At 42.3% G+C, this 18,632-nt stretch overlaps 2 protein-coding genes across 3 annotated transcripts in view; one reads left to right on the forward strand and one right to left on the reverse strand.

The window, feature by feature from the left end:
• TBXA2R (thromboxane A2 receptor) overlaps positions 1-5,272 on the forward strand; it is a 47,197-nt gene extending 41,925 nt beyond the window's left edge. For both annotated transcript variants that reach the window (XM_039334752.1, XM_039334753.1), the window contains exon 3: positions 3,246-5,272. In XM_039334752.1, the coding sequence (XP_039190686.1) occupies positions 3,246-3,515 (270 nt within the window). In that variant the 3' untranslated portion in view covers positions 3,516-5,272. The remainder of the gene's footprint in view (positions 1-3,245) is intronic.
• A 14-nt stretch (positions 5,273-5,286) lies between these two features.
• Positions 5,287-17,909, reverse strand: GIPC3 (GIPC PDZ domain containing family member 3). The gene is made up of 6 exons (XM_039334754.1): positions 16,572-17,909; positions 15,376-15,561; positions 14,480-14,660; positions 8,952-9,064; positions 8,455-8,536; positions 5,287-7,174 (listed from the first exon to the last, which is right to left on the reverse strand). The coding sequence occupies exons 1-6, from the start codon at positions 16,869-16,871 to the stop codon at positions 7,026-7,028; spliced, it is 1,011 nt and encodes a 336-aa protein (XP_039190688.1). The 5' UTR covers positions 16,872-17,909; the 3' UTR covers positions 5,287-7,025.
• Between the last annotated feature and the right edge of the window lie 723 nt (positions 17,910-18,632).

The following is an 18,632-nucleotide window of genomic DNA, read 5'->3' on the forward strand; positions in this document are numbered from 1 at the left end:
AACAGAGGGATAGTATCAAGGTCACATGAAGTCTTAGTATCACTTTATAATGCCATGATAAGGCCACACTTGGAATACTGCATCCAGTTTTGGTCACCATGATATAAAAAAGATGTTGAGACTCTAGAAAGAGTGCAGAGAAGAGCAACAAAGATGATTAGGGGACTGGAGGCTAAAACATATGAAGAACCATTGCAGGAAGTGGGTATATTTAGTTTAATGAAAAGAAGGACTAGGGGCGTCATGATAACAGTTTTTCAATATCTCAGGACTGCCATAAAGAAGAGGGAGTCAATCTATTCTCCAAAGTACCTAAAAGCAAAACAAGAATCAATGGATGGAAACTAATCAAGGAGAGATCAAACTTAGAGCTAAGGAGAAATTTCCTGACGGTTACTATAGAATAGAGGTGTCAAACTGCCGGCCCATGGGCTGGACGCGTCACAAGGAAACTGTGCCAACCCCATTGCTGGCAATGGAGAACAAGCTCCGATACGTTGCGTGACATCATGTGCTGTTGCGAGTTTGACATGTCTGCTGTAGAACAATTAATCAGTGGAACAGCTTTCCTCCAGAAATTGTGGGTGCTCCATCACTGGAGGTTTTTAAGAAGAGATTGGACAGCCATTTACCTGAAATGTATAGGGTTTCCTGACTGAGCAGAGGGTTGGACTAGATGACCTCCAAGGTCCCTTCCAAATCTTATTCCGTTAAAACTGGTCTAGTTGGAGCCTAACAGATTGCTAACTTTAGAAAATCCTTCTTCATGCACCCTGGATTATCTGCATGGAAACTCTTGCCTTGATAGTTGGGAAAACCCTACTTTCCTACTGGAACACTTTGGACTGCTTCACTCTACCTTAGCAAGAGGCTGGCAATGAGGCTCCTTTATCAGGATATGCCACTGAGAAATAGCATGTAGTTGGGCCCCAAGTGTTCTTTCTTAATACCAATCATTTTTGAAATGCAAAAGTGCAACACCAGCAGTGGAAATCGAATTGTCCTCTACCCAAATTTATATAATACCTTTTAGTGTAGTTAAGCCAGCTGATCAGTTAAACCTGTGTTTCTCAAACTTAGCCAGTTTAGATCTGTGGACTTCAACTCCCAGAATTCTGGCTGGCTAGGGACTTCTGAGAGTTGAAGTCTACACATCTTAGTTGCCAAGTTTGAAAAAGACTGGTTCAACTAATTCATTAGTGAATGGCTAGGGCCTAGGCCAGGGGCTATGCTGGCTCAGGAATTCTGGGAGTTGAAGTCCACGAGTCATAAAAGAGCCAAGGCTGCCTACCCCTGCACTAGGCTATGTTAGTCATGCTCCATTTTGCCAATTCAGTTACAGATTTACATTTTCTTGCATTTTGTGCCAAATTTTCTGGAAGAGTGCAAGTGGACCTAAATTTAATTGATTAATTTATATAATAATGGATTTGCTTGCAAGCTGCTTATTAAGCCATCTCTTTTTTAACCGCCAGCATGCCTCCAAGCTTGGATGTTAGGAGGAATTTCCTAATGGTAAATGCAGTTTGACAGTGGAATCAGAGATCTGAGAGTTAGCCAGCTTTCCTTCGCTGGATACGTTTAATAGAGACTGGAAGCAGCTGTTTGTGTCAAAAGCCACGACAATGCCAAGATAGCAACAGGCAATTATGATCTATAAATGCCACAATTATATATTGGTTGTCAGCCTTCCTTCAGCCTTGATTGGAAGCAAGGAATAAGAATCCAAGATCTTTATCTGAAGGAAGATAGAAATGATTAACATAAGCACTGTAATAAGTACTCTATTTTCAAATGAGAAACAATTTAGAACAACAAAACTCTGTTTTTCCTCTGGACTTTCCATACAGCAGATTGTTTGGCTCTGCCTTTTGAGAAGGAAGGTCATCTTCCTTTATTTCATCAATTTGATAGTTGATAGCTGTTTTAACAACAGGAGAAATAACCGTCCCACTTGTGCCACGACATCTGATACCAGAACATAAATTGTAGCATCGGTGCTACAACTAGTCCTCAACGTTTGCCCAGAACTGGGAGCAGAAATTTCCATTGTTAAGCAAAGCGCTTGTGAAATGAATCATGCCTGATTTTGTAACTTTTTTTGCCACGGTTGTTAAGCGAATCACTGCAGTTCGATGAATGATGCCGCCGTTAAGCAAATCCAGCTTCCCCCATTGACTTTGCTTGTCGGAAGTCAGCTGGGGAGGTTGCAAATGGCGATCGTGTGACCCTGTGACGCTGCAACCCTCGTAAATACACGCTTGGCCATTGCCAAGCATCAAACTGTTAATCAAGTGACTGCGGGGATGCTGCAATGTATGATTGACAGTTATACATCACTTTTTTCAGTGTGTTGTAACTGCAGACAGTCCCTAAACAAATGGTTGTAAGTCGGGGACTACCTGTGTTACACATGTGTTATCATTTGCTTCCTTCCATTGGACGCCTAATGATTGCTTATGGTTGGACAGCCATCTCTTGAGGGTCATTTTGATTTGGGTCCCTGCACTCAGCAAGGTTGAGTCTAAGATGGTACTGTGTGTGTGTGTAAAAGAGAGAGAGAGAGAGAGAGAGAGAGAGAGAGAGAGAGAGAGAGAGAGAGAGAGAGAGAGAAACTGACTCTACTTTTTCCCACATCTCTCTTCTCATCCATGTATAATTTTTATTGAAAAATGAAAACATCTAAAGCAGTGTTAATAAAAAAAAGATGAAGGAAAAAATGATATTCGACAAAAGAAGCAGCATCCGATTTTCTTTACAGCAGTTATAAACAAGCTTATTTTCTCCCTCTCCCTTTAAGTTTTCATACATACTTCTCCTCTCCCCATATCCAACCTTTTTTTTTAATTAACAAAAACAAAAATCACCCAGCTCATTCTGAACTGTTTTCAGCAAAAAAAAAAAAAAAAATCCATCAAGGATTTTCAATCTTTTGTGAAAGCGCTTATTATTTTACACATGGTTAAACAAGTTTATTTTGTATTCTTTCCTCCTAGGCAATCTTCTAATACGAAGTTTCCCAAACTTAGCGACTTTAAGATGTGTGGACTTCAACTCCCAGAATTCCCCAGCCAGCCATTCCCCATGCTGGCTGGGGAATTCTGGGAGTTGAGGTCCATAAATCTTAAAGTTGCCATGGTTGGGAAACCATATTCTAATAGATGTTTCTTTGGGCAAAGTTAACTTGGTGTTGAAGTATTGTTGTATAACTTGATCTCTTCTGGTCCCACGTCTCTCTTCTCCAGATACTCATTCTCCAGAAAGCTCTTCAACAGCCGCCTCCCGGCCTGCTGCCCAATCAGATCCCGCAGGAAACTGAGAAGTTGCTGCTCATCTACGTCCGGGTGGCCACTTGGAACCAGATTCTCGATCCCTGGGTCTACATCCTCTTCCGCCGAGCAGTGCTGAGACGCATCTACCCCAGCTTCAAGGCCAGGCCTTCTATTGTCTCCCTTTACCCGGTGCTCAACCCATCCCTACGGAGGAAATTTACTCAGGAATCGGTGTTGCACTAGCAAGATATTGCGCTGAGGTCCAGCTCATAGGATTCCCACTTTAACAGGGCAAAGGGAGCCCTGGAGTGCTATGCTTTTACCCGTAGTCCTCAACTTACGACCACAATTAGTCCCCAAATTTCCATTGCTAAGCGAGACGGTTGTGAAGTGAGTTTTGCCCCAAATGATGATCTTTCTTGCCACGGTTCTTAAATGAATCACAGCAGTTGTTAAGTTAGCAACACACTTGTTAAGTGAATCTGGCTTCCCCACTGACTTTGCTTGTCAGAAGTGTGAAAAAAGTGGCCACATTACTCTGGTCACACTACAACCCATCATAAATACATGCCACTCGCCAAGTGGCTGAGTATTGATCATGTGACCATGGGGATGCGGCAGGGGTGTACGTGTGAAAAATGGTCCTCACTTTTTTCTGTGCCTTGTAATTTTGAACGGTCACTAAACAAATGGTCGTAAGTCGAGGATTACCCACACTATAACTTTGCTGCTTGATAGTTTGCATTGGGGTAAAGGCCCTGGAAGTGTACTAGGACCTCCCTCTAAGCAACAGTACTATAAGTACTCTGTTGGATGTCGCCTCTCAGCTCTAGCCATAGCCTCAAATGTAGCATGTAGCTTCACATTGGATTGCCTGACGTGCTTTCTGAGAGTGGAAAGGACAGTTCCTCACAATGGAAGAAAGGCAGGAAGGTCACAGGAAGTCCTCAACTTACGACTAGTAAGCTTAACGACCCTTTGAAGTTCCAACCAACCTCCCTCTCCCAAAAGCTGCTTACAACACAGTTCCAAAGATCTGATGCCGTCCGCCCCCCCATCCTCTGCAGTTGCTTGACTGCATTTGGGATGCAATTGGACCACATTTCTGGCAGTTTGCAGTACCCCACCGTCACTTGACCCTGATTTGTGATGGTTTTGCCATATTTCCAGCAAAACTCAGCCCAGAGCAAACAATGGATTCACTTTAACAATCACTATGGAAAAGATCATAAAGTCTGATCTGGTTACATAGTGACCCGCTTTAATGACTTACAATTGTAATTGCCAGCCTCAGTTATGTTCATAACAGGAGGACTACCTGTAGTTTGGCAACCTGACACAAGAAGAAGTCAGTTTTTAAGCATGAAGTTGGTTAATTAATGGGGAAATTGATCCCCAGTGGAACTTCAGAGAAGAAGACTAAATGCAGGATGACCAGGGCAATTCAAAATGCATGGGGGCCATGTACATGATTGTTGCAGTAATAAATCCTGTGGCAGTATACAATATATTTGTGATGGTCATCTTTTGGAAGTGGGGCTGGATTCTTTCACTGTCCTGGCAAGCTGGATTTCAAAGCATTGGAAAATTACTGTGGTTGTTTCAAGTTGAGTTTGCCCCAAGCAATCCCTATATCCAGACTGAAACAAGTGCACACATCGCTCAGTTCAGCTAGCAAAAATGTAAAAAGCTTGAGGTTTATTTATTAAATATCAGCTAATATTAAATTAAAAAAGCCTCAGCTGGCCAAACCAGGACAAAAGGCAACTGAACGCAGGGTGAAAGAAGGACATGAGCAATATGCAAGACTTTACCTGATCTACATACATATCTATATATATTGAGAAGCATAGAAGTTTCCAAATGCACTGGAAGTAATACTGTAAATCAAGGCCGTCTAAACCTTGGCAAGTCCCAAAAGTGCTTTTTCAAGAGGCAACTGGATTTTCTTGTTTTTCTTTGCAGATGTTTTACTTCTCTTCCAAGAAGCTTCTTCAGCTCTGAAGAAGCTTCTTGGATGAGAAGCAAAACATCTTCAGGAAGAAGCTTCTTGGATGAGAAGCAAAACGTCTTCAAAGAAAAACAAGAAAGTCCAGTTGCCTCTTGAAAAAGCACTGTTGGGGCTCGCCAAGGTTAGATGCCCTTGATTTACAATATTACTTCCAGGACATTTGGAAGCAGTTTTTAAAAACATTTTTAATTATTTCAAAAACAAACTAACAGACATAAACAAAATTGCATATAAAACACACACATAATTGTTGAAGTGGGTAAGAGGATTGTACATAGTGCACAGAAAAGGAGTGTGAAATAGCTTAGCAAAAAAAAAAAAAAAAAGTAACGGCAGAAGATAAGAAAAAGAAAAGGAAACACAGTGTAAACTCATTTACACCAATATGTTCCCCATACCTTCTTATCCTTATAAATCATCCTTGTTCCCAGTATCCATGGACCACTTCATACACCACCTTTTTGGCTTTAAATTCAACTCTCTCTTTTTTAGGATCACAGCAAGACCACTCCTCCACCCAAACTCCTTTCTCGGGTCCTTCTTTTTGATTCATTCTTCCATCTTCATTCATTCACTTTATATAACTAAACTACTTCAATGTAATTCGTATATTCTGATCACTCCCTAGGGTCCTAGGATGTTTTCCTTTTTCTGCATATATATTCAAGCAGACGTTAATTAACTATGAGTTGGAAATGCATCTCTGCATAGTGAAAGGAGGTTGTCCATTCCAACTCTATGAATGATTCTCTAAAATTATTGGACTTAGTAGCCCAGTTGTTCTCTAAAGGCCTCTTGAAACTAATTAGGAACAATTGAAATGGTCTATGCAGGGTAAGGTTGTTTTCGTTCCAAATGGGTCTTCAAAATGACTATCCATTATACATTGGGCAATTCATCAAAGGAAGAATAGGTGAGGAATCTTACCTTCCTCAAGAGACTGGTCTTTAGGAGAAATTTATCTTTTTTAAAAAACCAATCACTAACTAAGAAAAATACATAAGGAATCAGGGGTCTCCTCAGAGAATAGTTAAAAAGTCAGGATAGTAGTTGCAACTGTGGGATTGAAATTCCCATTTTTTAATGGGTGTTGCATGTGTCATACTATCGTGGCTGTCCTCTTGACTTACTTCACTATGCCCTGCAGAAACCACTGTGAAGAATGATGGTTTGAATCCTTTCCAGTTACAAAACTGGACTAAAAATACTCAGCCTAAACAAAAGCCTAAAACCCACCCTTAACAGAAGCCTGACAATACCCATCCTTACCAGAAGCTTGAACTGAAAGTGTGGTGGGTTGCCAGGAAGCAGTGTCTTTTCTAGCATTGTAATTTCAGAATTACCTATTCTGCAATTATGAGAAGTGCATCTTAAATTTCTTAACCAAAGAAGGTGCCATCCTGACCTGTTAACCTGGACCTACAATGTAGCAATTGTATTTTGGAATACTACTGGAAGTACTGTATATCAAGTATAGATGCTAACTAGAAGTAATCGCCCCAAATGGTAGTATCTCTCTGTTCCCTCCATACAGGTTAAGTTCCTTCAACCCCAATAGGAGAGCATGTGGTGCTACTATCTGAAGTGACCCATGGAAATTTTGCAAAGGTGTCATCCTTGAGCCATAGGTTATAATTCTGGATGGAAATCCCAAATGTTGTGTGCAAGATAAGGAGAATGCCAGCGTAGAGAAAGGAAAAAAAGAAACAGCCTTCGTTGCCCAACTGATCTCCTGAAACTACTCAAGAGATTTCCCTGCTCTTGCAAACTGCAGTCCACACCTCTGAGACAAACTCTTCTGGGAAGGTAAATTCACCCAGGAGCAAATCCAGTCCACGAGCAAAGTCTTCAGGGCTCTGGCATTCTTTGGTGATCTCCACCATGCTCGATGCTGTGGAAAGTGGGCCTGAGGTTAGGACTCAGCATTGGGATAAAACATCATTTGGAGCAAAGACATATTTGCACATGAACTGGGTGCATTCATAAAAAGGCTGCTAGGGAGGGCCTAGCCTGTGGTGGGACACCCAATTGAAGACAAAGTGTACTCTAGGACAGAGGTCCCTAACCTTTTGGGCGCCAGGGACCGAACTTTCTGTGGACCGGAGAGTGCGTGGTTTTGTGTGCTGCCTGCATCTCGCGGATGGGGCTTTGCTTGTTTGTGCGGACTGGTTGCTGGCATGCCACGGCCCAGTACCGGTCCATGGACCAGGGGTTGGGGACCCCTGCTCTAGGATATTGTTCAGCATCTCAGTGAGAACCCATGGAACCCACAGGTCCTCCTGCAAATAAATATGAAGGCTGAACTCTAAAGCTCCCTCCTTCTGTTATGTATTCAAGATGGATAGTGATTAATATTTATGTTATTTATATGTAAGGGTATAGGTCTATACATATGTTGTACATAGTATGTTTAAATGTGTGTAATGTATGTGTACACTTTGAGAGCAAGCAACTAAATTTCATTTTTAATGTATGCTGTTGTGCCCACAGTAAAAAATGACAATAAAGGTTATCTAATCTAAAAACAAAATCTAATCGCGGCATGCTCGCTACCCAGTTAATTCAATAGTTAGCCAGGATCCTTGTTTAATTATTAATTTAATCAAGAAGCCTGATGGATACCAATCTAGTGGGTGGCCCAGCAGTTCCATCTCCTGAATGGAGGAGATTGGAGGCACAAGGGTGTCCAAGGGTGCCACATTGTCTACCTCTGAGATCGTTTTTAGACAAAATTAAGGGAAGGCCAGTCATAACCTAAAGAACATTTTCTAGGATAGTTCTCTTTATCTCTCTTTGTTAGCTTCATTTCACATGCAATCATGTATGAATTGTCTTGCTGTACCAAACTGAAAATCCATCTTCCTCAATAGTCATCCAAATTCAGCACCCTTCTCTACAGCGGTGTTTCTCAACCTTGGCAATTTTAAGATATGGTGGACTTCAACTCCCAGAATTCCCTAGCCAGCTGGCTAGGGAATACTGGGAGTTGAGGTCCACCACATCTTAAAGTTGCCAAGGTTGAGAAACACTATCTACAATATAATTCCCCAAATCCAGAATCTGAGGTAGGTGTCTCCTAATCAGGATGTTCCATCCAGGGCATAGTGAGGCAAGGTGAAAGGAATCTTCATATTTTTTTTTCAACCATATCATGCGTCATTCCCTACTCACCCAATTCGAGATCACGAATACCCATGTAGCTTTCCAATAAGTCATCCATTTTTTCAGCAGCTTCCTCCTCAAACTCACTTGGCTGTGAACAGAAGAAGAAAGGCGATCAAATGGAGCTGAAATGCCAGTGTTGACAGGAAATTCTTATAGTGTTTCTCAACCTTGGTGACTTTCAGACGTGTGGACTTCAACTTCCAGAATTCCCCAGTCAGCCAAGGTGATTGGGGAATTTTGGGAGCTGAAGTTCACACGTCTTCAAACCACCAAGGATAAGAAACATTGGGCTGCACAGAAGCACAGAAGCTTCAGAAGCAATGAAATTTGGTGCCTTCTCATGACCATTCAGAGGCTCTCCTGCTACAGCTGGCTAGGCACCTAACAGGCATTTTCTTGAGGTTAGCTAACTTCCAACCAGCCACCAAGTTTCTTATATTCAGTACTATAAAAATATGGGCATCCCCATATTTAATCCGATCCCTGTCCCAGAGCATACTCACTGCCTGCTCTATGGTGGCAGTGCCCGTTGCACGCAGCCGTAGTGTCTCCTTTCCGCTGCCTATTTTCCCCTCACTTGAGCTCTTGCTGCTTCGTGTCCTCTGGCTGATCATATCTACAGAGGGGAGGAGAAAAGAAGTTCAAGAAGTCAACATCAAAGACAGTGGATGTAACAGAACATGTCTGAGCACAACAAAACTCTTCAACAGAATGAAAAGGTTACAGAATTCACTTTTTTTTGCTAGAACCCCTTGAAGTTCATAAACAACTGGGTAAAACAGAAAATGGGGGTGGAATAAAAAAATGGCATGAAGACTAGAGGTTAATTATTACACCTTGTAAGGCATCTACTAGGAGAGGAATGCCATTCCTTTGGGCCACTGCCATATCTGGAATTTGGGGAGCATGTTATGGACACACTCACAAAAGATCAACTATGGGATGCAGCCATCCACATGTTATTTGCTGAGAAGACTTCTGAGATTTATGAGGTGATGCTATCATACACGTATGTTTTAGGCTAACACTTTGGTAGCATGCTTATCGACCCTTTAATTTCTTTTTAAATTAAACACATCTTTAAAAAATTAAAATCAAGTAGGGCAGAGAACCATGTCAAGGATCGAGAAATGAGAATGACAGTCATATGTAATTCTCAAGCCCTTAAACAAAACTTCAACGGTAGGATTATTGGGTCAAACTGAATTAATGACTGAAGATAGGAAATGATAGATGATGAAGATGATGATGATATGATGGTGATGATAAGGTGGGACCACAATATAGACAAATAGAAAAGAAACTAAAGTGCTCTGGAATTCAAACAGACAAGTACTTGCTATATACTGTCTTTCCCCGAAAATGAGACCTGGTCTTTTTTTTTTTTTGCCTCCAAAAAGGGCACCAGGTTTTATTTTGGGGGGGGGGGTATTTTTTCCACTCACCTCTGGCACTGACAGCCCCATCCAGCCGGTCCACATCTGCAGCTGAAGAAGCAGCTTCATTCTGCAGCTGAGAATGGAGCTCTGGCCTGCATTTCGCAGTCAAAGGCCTTTCCGGAAGGTCACTGCAGCCAAGAACCAAATTATGAATTGAATCCATAGCTTGATTCTTGGCTGAAGAGGCCTTCCAGAAAGGCCTCTAACTGGGAAATGCAGGCCTGGGGATGCCACAGAAGAAGTGGGCCAGCAAGGAGAGGCCTGACTGCAAGGTAAGTGGGTGCAGGCATGTGGGACAGCTCCACACCCCCACCCTAGCTTGATTTTTAGGTGTGTGCCTCGCCCTAAAACTAGGGCTTTTTTGGGGGGGTAGGGCTTATATTAGGCCCAACCCCAAAAATCAAGCTTGGGCTTATTTTCAGAGTAGTTTTTACTTTCAGGGAAACACAGTAATACTCCAGACTTAAAAATTGTTGATAAAAAAGACAAAACAATCTGGAGAGTGGCTGTGACAGTACCTAGAGATAGCAGAATAGAAGAGAAAGAACTGGAGAAAATCATAAAATTCAAAGACTGGCAATTAAAACAACTGTGGCAAAATAAAGCAAAAATAGAATCAATAGTGAAAGGCACCTTGGGTGCCATCCCAAAACATCTGGAGCACCACTTGAGCACCACCACCAACATCTGGAGCACCAACATTGACGAAATCAGCATCAGTCAATTTCAAATGGCTACTTTACTTGGAACAGCTTATATCCTATAAGATACCTTTAACACCATTGAATCACAACATCTGTCTATCCCAGGTCCTTGGAAATGACTAAATAGATGGACAAAATGCAAAATCCAGTCTAAACATCTGGCTGACTAGGCGATGAACAATGACTTTAATTCTTAAAGTGCCATTTTTTAAAGTTAGCAAGTTGTATCAAGTCATTGTGTCGCATTTTACAGAAGGACTAGTCTGAGGATCAGTAGGGTGTTTCGGAAAGCACTATGAGCTGGAGCATCCATTGGGGAGGTCGAAAAAGTCAAGATGGGCATTACAACTGTGTGATTGAAGTCCTTTTGTATGTGTGAAACGTGTAAAAAAGGAATGGGGCTTCAACCACACAGTCACAGCAACTGTTTTGACTTTTTATATCCTGCCTGGACATCCTTTGCTCTGAGTTATTCAATCCTTTCCTCCCTAAGAGGGGAAAAAATGCAGAAAAAAATTAAGGAGAAATCTGAAGGGATTCCAAATTGAGCATGGAGGTATCAGGAGAACACAATACTCCCCTATGAAATAGTTGAAATAAGGTTGGACAATTGCACAGCAGCAGATTTCTATGAAGTACCCATAACCACTTTAACAATACAAATACTCCTCAACTTACAACCACAATTAAGCCCAAAATTTCTGTGCTAAGCCAGGCAGTTGTTAAATGAGTTTTGCCCCTCTTTATCATCTTTATTGCCACAGTTAAGCAAACCACTGCTTCACGGTTAAGTGAATTGTGTCATTGTTAAACAAATCTAGCTTCCTTCTTTGACTTTGCTTGCTGGAAGCCAACTGGGAAGGTTATAAATAGTGATCATGTGATCCCATGCCAGTTGCCAAGGGCCTGAATTTTGATCACATAACCATGGGGATGCTGCAACAGTTGTAAGTGTGAAAAACAGTCATCAATCAATCATCTATGGAGATTCTCAGACATCCATGTGATAGTTGTCCCAAAGATGCTTTCTTCACGAGGCAACTGGACTTTCTTGCTTTATTTTGAAGACATTTCGCTTCTCATCCAAGAAGCTGAAGAAGCTGCTTGGATGAGAAGCAAAATGTCTTCAAAGAAAAAAATAAGAAAGTCCAGTTGCCTCATGAAAAAAGCATCTTTGGGACAGTCAAAAATCACTTTATTCAGTGTTATTGTAACTTCAAATAATTACTAAACAAATAGTTTTAAGTCAAGGACTATCTGTGCATATTTCCCTCACAGAAATGGAGAACTTCTAACCATACAGCTCTGAGCATCCTACACTATGGACCACGCTGGCTATGACTGCTGGAAGCTGTTATCTGCCCTCATTCGAGGAGCACAGATTCCCATGCCAACCTCTTTTTCATTTTAGCAGCCTAAATTAGAAAGGAAAACAAGAGGGTTTTTTGTTTTGCTTGTCGCAACAGGGAATCAACTTCAACCTAGAATCAGTCTGAGATCCTAAACCATATTTCTAACCAAAGCTGGGAATTGTTCTCATCCGTGACATTCTTTCAAAATGGCGGGTCAAACTGTTCTGCTTATTATTATTTCAGTAAGGTTACAATATACATCAGCTGCTCCTAAGGAAAGATCAGCTCCTTGGGGAGCTGATAATATTTAGAATTTCCATAAGACAGCAACCTGCTTTCCAAACTGCAAGAAGGATGATTTTCTAACCTTGATCTGACTTCCTGATGTGCTAGATATAAATAAAAGGAAGAGAAAGGAAGGGAGGAAAATATGAAAACCAGGGAAAAACAAGAAAGAAACCAGGAGAGGCTTTAACCAAGACTGGATTTTTATAACATAATCTAAGGCTGTTAAACAATTTTAAGCAAAACCAAAGCTTGAAAGAACACACAAATAAAGGAGAAAACAATCCTGAATAGCAACAATCAAAGCAGCAAATAAAATGAAGACTAAAGCAAAAAAAAAAAAGTATTTCCTGCCTCAAATAATTAAACAACAAACAAACAATGCAAGCATCAATTCTTTGGGGAAGCTTTTCATAATCTTGGTGCCCCTGTAGAGAAGACCCTGTCCCTTGTTTTCATCAATTTATCCACTGTTGAGGATGAGCTATAGCAAAGGACCTCTGAACTAGATCTTAAATTACATCAAGATTAACATGGGAAAAAAGGGATTATTCAGATATTTAAAACAGCTTGGATTCTATAGATAAGAACCAGCATTATGAACTGAGATCAAAAGCAAAATGGCAACCACTACAACTGGCATTTTGTTTAAATTTGAGACAGAATTGCTGATGAAGTAAGATGAGTAGTCCTCGACTTACAACCATTCATTTAGTGACCATTTGAAGTTACAGCAGCACAGAAAAAAATGACTTATGACGGTTTTCACACTTATGACCATTGCAACATCTCCATGGTCATTGATCAAAATTCAGATGCTTGGCAACTGACTCATATCTATGATGGTTGCTGTGTCCCGGGGTCATGTGATCCCCTTTTGCAACTTTCTGATAAGCAAAGTCAATGCAGAAGCCAGATTCATTTAACACCTGGGTTACTAACTTAACCACTGCAGTGATTCACTTAACAACTGTGACAAGCAAGGTTGTAAAATGGGGAAAAACTCACTTAACAAATGTCTCACTTAGCAACCTAAATTTTGGACTCAGTTGTAGTCATATGTGAAGGGCTACCTGCAGAACAGGTAATCTATCTATCTATAGCAGTGGTTCTCAACCTTTTTAATGCCGTGACCCCCAACCGGTCGTAAGTTGAGGACTACTCAACCGGTCGTAAGTCGAGGACTACTCAACTGGTGCAGCACCGTTTGCAGAATGGGACTTTTGGTGGGCTCAGCAGGGCAGAGACAGCTGGACAATTCCTATTGGCTTTTGAAAGCCAATAGAATTAGACTCTATTCAAGAGAGTCTATTCTATTGGCTTTCAAAAGCCAATAGAATAAAAGGGAGTAGCACAGCTAAGGAAAAGGGGAAAAAAATGGCGGACTGCGTTGTTTGGCGACCCCCGTGAAATGGTCGTTCGACCCCAAATGGGGTCATGACCCACAGGTTGAGAATCACTGATCTATAGAGACTGTGAATTCTCCAACTCTGAAGGTTTTTAAGAAAATCTTTCATAGGGGATTTGACTGATTTTCCTGCAGGTTGCAGAGGGTTGGACTAGATGATCCTTGTGGTCCTTTCCAAATCTACAGTTTTATTATTCCATAATTCATTCTGTATAACTCTTCCAAACCTTCACCTTCATCTTCCAAACCTGTCAGGCCAACTGATCAGCAAGAGTACAAGAGGAAGCATCCCTGATCATGATTACAATCCCTCCTTTATGGCTTGTGACATCATTGGCCTCTTTCTGAACACGAGTCTAGTGCTCTTTTGAAAGAGTGTTAAACCCATGTCCAAAAGAACCTGGAGAAAAGCTGCAGATATGGAGGAGGGTGTAAGAAGAGGCTGAAGCCTGTATCTCAGTTCTACTGAACAATTTTACAGGTGACTAAACCTGTGTTCAATGAACCCATCAACATTGGGATCAACCATGCATTAAAGAGAAGGATTAGAAATTATTTTTCTTGCTGTCAGAAATGCTCAACAGGAAGGAAAAAGCAGGAAGAAGGAAAAAGTCCTTAGCTTTTAAGGACAATACTCTGGTCTCATCAATGAAGCAGAAAAGACCTGGACCATCAGAGGAGAAAAACAATATTTTATGCATTTGATTTTGCTGGCTCAGGAACTACTGGAGGGCACTTTAAAGTGACTGACTGGCTGTTCCTCAGTGATGCTGGGCTGTGTTGCTAGGCCCACAGCGGGACTCTGTGGTCCTGCCTCTCCTCAGTACTCAAATATCCACTCACCAAAAGCTCGTTTAGGCTGCACCAAGCGCAAAGTAAATGACTGTGCCTGGGGCATCTCGCGCAACATCTTGGCAACTTCGTAGTGGCGGCATCCAACAATGGTTTGGTCATTAATGGCTTCAATGCTGTCCCCAACAGAGACCATTGGAATGCGGTTCATTATGCTACCTTCCTTAATACGCTATAAGATGGGGAAGTAGAAAAGGGAAAGATTAGAAAGAGAAAAATCCTATCTAAGGCCTAATGACCTTCACTAATCTTGAAAAGTGAGGTAGGTAGGAGCAGCATTTTTTCTCAGCTTTAGCAACTTGTAGATGTCTGGACTTCAACTCCCAGAATTCCCCACTGAGCATGCTAACTGAGGAATTCTGGGAGTTGAAGTTCAGATATCTTCACGTTGCTAAGGTTGAGAAACACTGGTGACAGGATGTGGTAAAAATGTCAAAATGGCAGCTGCAGCAGCACAATCTAACTTCCACCTATTTTTTAAAAAGGCAAAGTTTTGAGAGCTCTGGCGTAAGGGAGATTGGCATAACCTATTTATGGAGAGAATAGGATTGGAGCGAGTTGTGGAAACCATCTATACCAATTTGTTTAGAAGATAGGTGTGATAAATGCAACATGAACAACTGAGTGGAAAATGGGGATAGAACCTAATGGGCACAAGTCGAAAATGGATTTTACTGACATGGTGAATCTTCTGGAATAATTTATTTATTAGATTTGTGTGCTGCCCATCGTGTCTATTTCATCCAGTCCCCCCCAAAAATCGCCTCATGTTGCATGTATCAGTTATCATTCCTCCTTGCCAGTACTGAGAAACATGGCCCTGCAGATAGAAACATAGCTATTGAAAATCAGCATGTCAGTCTTTTACCCTATTCCCGAAGACCTACCTTGATGAAAGCATAGCCAGCTCCATTATCTGTGATAGTAAGTCCCAGAGCATCCTCTGTTTTGGTGACTTCCACCTCCTTGGTATCACCGCGGACATGAGCGAAAATGAAATCCTCCAAACCAATCTGGCCGCCCAGCAGCTTCTGCATATCTACCTTGTGGGTGTTCAAAGTGCAGAACAGGATCTGGAGAGATGTGCAAATGCATTTGTATGTTATATAGGGAAAAGGTCTCTGTGGAAGAAGTCAAAAGGTCTGAAAAGCCGTTTGGAGGGCAAAGCCTTTTGGAGCCCTCTTATTGCTCTTGCTTTTAGAAGGAGAAATGGTAAGATTAAAATGGGGAGGAAAAGATGGCAGTTCTTACAGGCATCTTCACCCTGGACTGGAAAAGACACCCCCCCCCCGCATAAGGAAAACTACATTTGAGGATATTCTTCCCTAGTAATGCTTGTCTCCATCTTTCTGCCTGTCTGCCATCTTCTCCCGCTATAGACTGTATGCCTTGTGAGAACTGAGCTTTCCAGCTCAAATTACTCCTTAATTCCTTGCTCTCATTTCACCCATGGCTGAAGTTTTCATGGGCCCAAACAGCTCCCACCTTGCATTGCTACCCCCCCCCCCCCGTCTGCTTCCAGACATAGTGAAAACTCTTCAGTTGCCCCTTCATGCCTTCTCCTCCCCAATCCCTCTTTGGTCCTGGAACCTGATAATTAACCCTTTGTATTTCCTCTTTCTGTTCTGTTATCCTGAGCTAGTTCATGGTCATTTTCCCTTGGCCCCTTTGTTGTGTGATACTGGAGATATTTTTCACAATATCTACACAATAATACCTCTCTCTTTGGACATAATGCTAAACTTTTCATCTTGTCATTGTATATTCTTAATTGGATGCTTGCTACATCAGCACACGTTTCCGTGGTCCTTCCTTCTTTCCTTCTCCTCCCTCTTCCATTTTTCTTACTTCCTTCCTCCCCCCTTCCTTCCTTCCTTCCCTCCCTCCCAGTAAAAAAGTAACATAGACTATGGTACAGTCACATTGAACAGCTAACTACCCATCATAGGCATTTGAACCTGGCATCCTTGCCTAATGCTTTGGTAAATCTTTTCGGTGCCAAGGACCAGGCACTGGGCTGAAAGTCTGAGAGCCTGGCCCCTTCCTTCAATGCTTCCAGCACACTAAGTGGCCTCATCCTTACCTCTGTTGAGGAGATGTCGAAGACCTCTGCAATTTTGGCATAGAGCTCCTTAACATTGGTGAACCCCTCAATCTTGGCAGTGGAGCTCCCGTGGGCCAGCTGAGTGTGGAAGATGAGCCGAGGCCGGACCCGGGGTGGGGGCGGTCCTGGAGCTGCGCTGTTCTGGCTGGGAGCACCTCTTCCCCGTTCTGCAGGGGGCTGAGAGCCTCCAATCTCCTGGACCACACCGTTTTCCATGGGGGACCCCTTCTGCTGCTCTGTGTTGCCTTTCTTGCACTGCTTTCCAGACTTCCGTAGCATGCCAGGTGTTTGAACAATGGGGATGATGGCCTTGATTAAATTATTGATGTTGCAGGTGGAACAGCAAAGCCGTAAGGCGATCCCAGCTTTGGTAAGCTACTTGGAAACCTGATCTCCCACCTTCCAGTGGACAGTTCAGTTTGAGCTGCACCTATTCCTGAAGATGCCACTGCCCAGCCACAGGAGACAAACATGCAGGAAGCTACAGGAGAAAAATGCCCAATCTGGCAACCTGAAGCACATGAACGTGCAAACTATTTTTGTCTCTGGGTGTTTGCAGATGCTATCAGTTTCTCTAGGGAATACAGATGTTTTGCTAGTATATCTGGAGCACATGAGGCCCTGTTGCTCATTTCTTTTATTTATGAAAAACAATTTGTGTCTGATTTTCTCAGAGAATGTTAAAATGTCTATGTTGTTTTTCCGACAGGTAGTCCTTGACTTACAATCGGCTGCTTATGACTATTCAAAATTAGACAGACACCTCCCGCCGCCCCCCTTAAAAAAGCTACTTATGACCCAGTTCCGAAGTTCTGATGGCCGGACCCCTCCTGTGGCCATGTGACCAGTTTTGAGTAACTGATAACTAGCCCTCATTTATGACCGTCTGCACTTTACCATGGTTTACAACCATTTAACCGAAAACTGGCATTTATTCCCGGTTTTCAGCAAAATACCCTAGAGCCAACAATGGGTTCTCTTAACGACTGCCACATTTGCTTTACAACCACAGCAAAAAAGGTAATAAAATCACATTTATGACCTAATTGGCAAGCTCCATTTCAACTTCTTCCCTCAAGACAGACGCTATAGGGCAGAGGCCCTCAATCTTTTGGGCACCAGGGACCGGTTCCGTGGAGAGAGGTTTTTCTGCGGAATGGAGGGGGCATGGTTTTGTGAGCTGCCTGCATCCCGCAGATGGGGCTTTGCTTGTTTGTGCAGCCCAGTTGCTGGCATCCTGTGGCCCAGTACTAGTCCACGGACCGGGGGTTGGGAATCCCTGCTATAGGACATTACATGTCAAAAGAACCAGATCCAAAGACAGTTTTTTTCCCCCATGCTATTGCTCCACTAAACAACTAATTCCAACAACACTTATATCCTGGAATGTCAAACCACCTAGTTTGGCTGTATTATCTATTATCCTTCTCATCTTCCCTATTAACTATTTCCTTAACTTATGACTATAATTTTGTTGTTTGTATCTCATGATTTATGTTGATTGCTTTTATTAGTACCCTATTATTTATTTATTTATTTATTTCTAAAATTTATATGCCGCCCAATCCCAAGGGACTCAGGGCGGCGTACAAAATTAAAACAATAATCTGACAATAAAACAAGAAAATAAATACATTCATACAGCGTGTCCGATCATATCCCGCCCTCCCCCCGGGGACATCAGCCCCAGGCCTGCCGGAACAGGAGAGTTTTAATGGCTTTCTTAAAGGCCGGCAGGGTGGGAGTAGTTCGAACCTCGGGGGGAAGTTGATTCCACCAGGTCGGAGCCACCACAGAAAAGGCCCTTCCCCGAGGGCCCGCCAGCCGACATTGTCTGGCCGACGGGACCTGAAGGAGGCCCAATCTATGGGACCTCACCGGTCTCTGGGAACTGTGCAGCAGTATGCGGTCCTGTAAGTAACCTGTAAGTAACCTTATGATTAAGCTAATGTTTTTAGTGTCCCATTGAGTATGGTATCTTATGATTTATGATTGTATTTTATGATTATGATCATGATTTATCACTTGTTGCTTGTATTT

Source organism: Crotalus tigris, unplaced genomic scaffold (genome assembly GCF_016545835.1).
Source record: "Crotalus tigris isolate CLP2741 ecotype Arizona unplaced genomic scaffold, ASM1654583v1 scf7180000017633.3093840, whole genome shotgun sequence".
In the NCBI taxonomy this organism is placed as follows: Eukaryota; Metazoa; Chordata; class Lepidosauria; order Squamata; family Viperidae; genus Crotalus; species Crotalus tigris.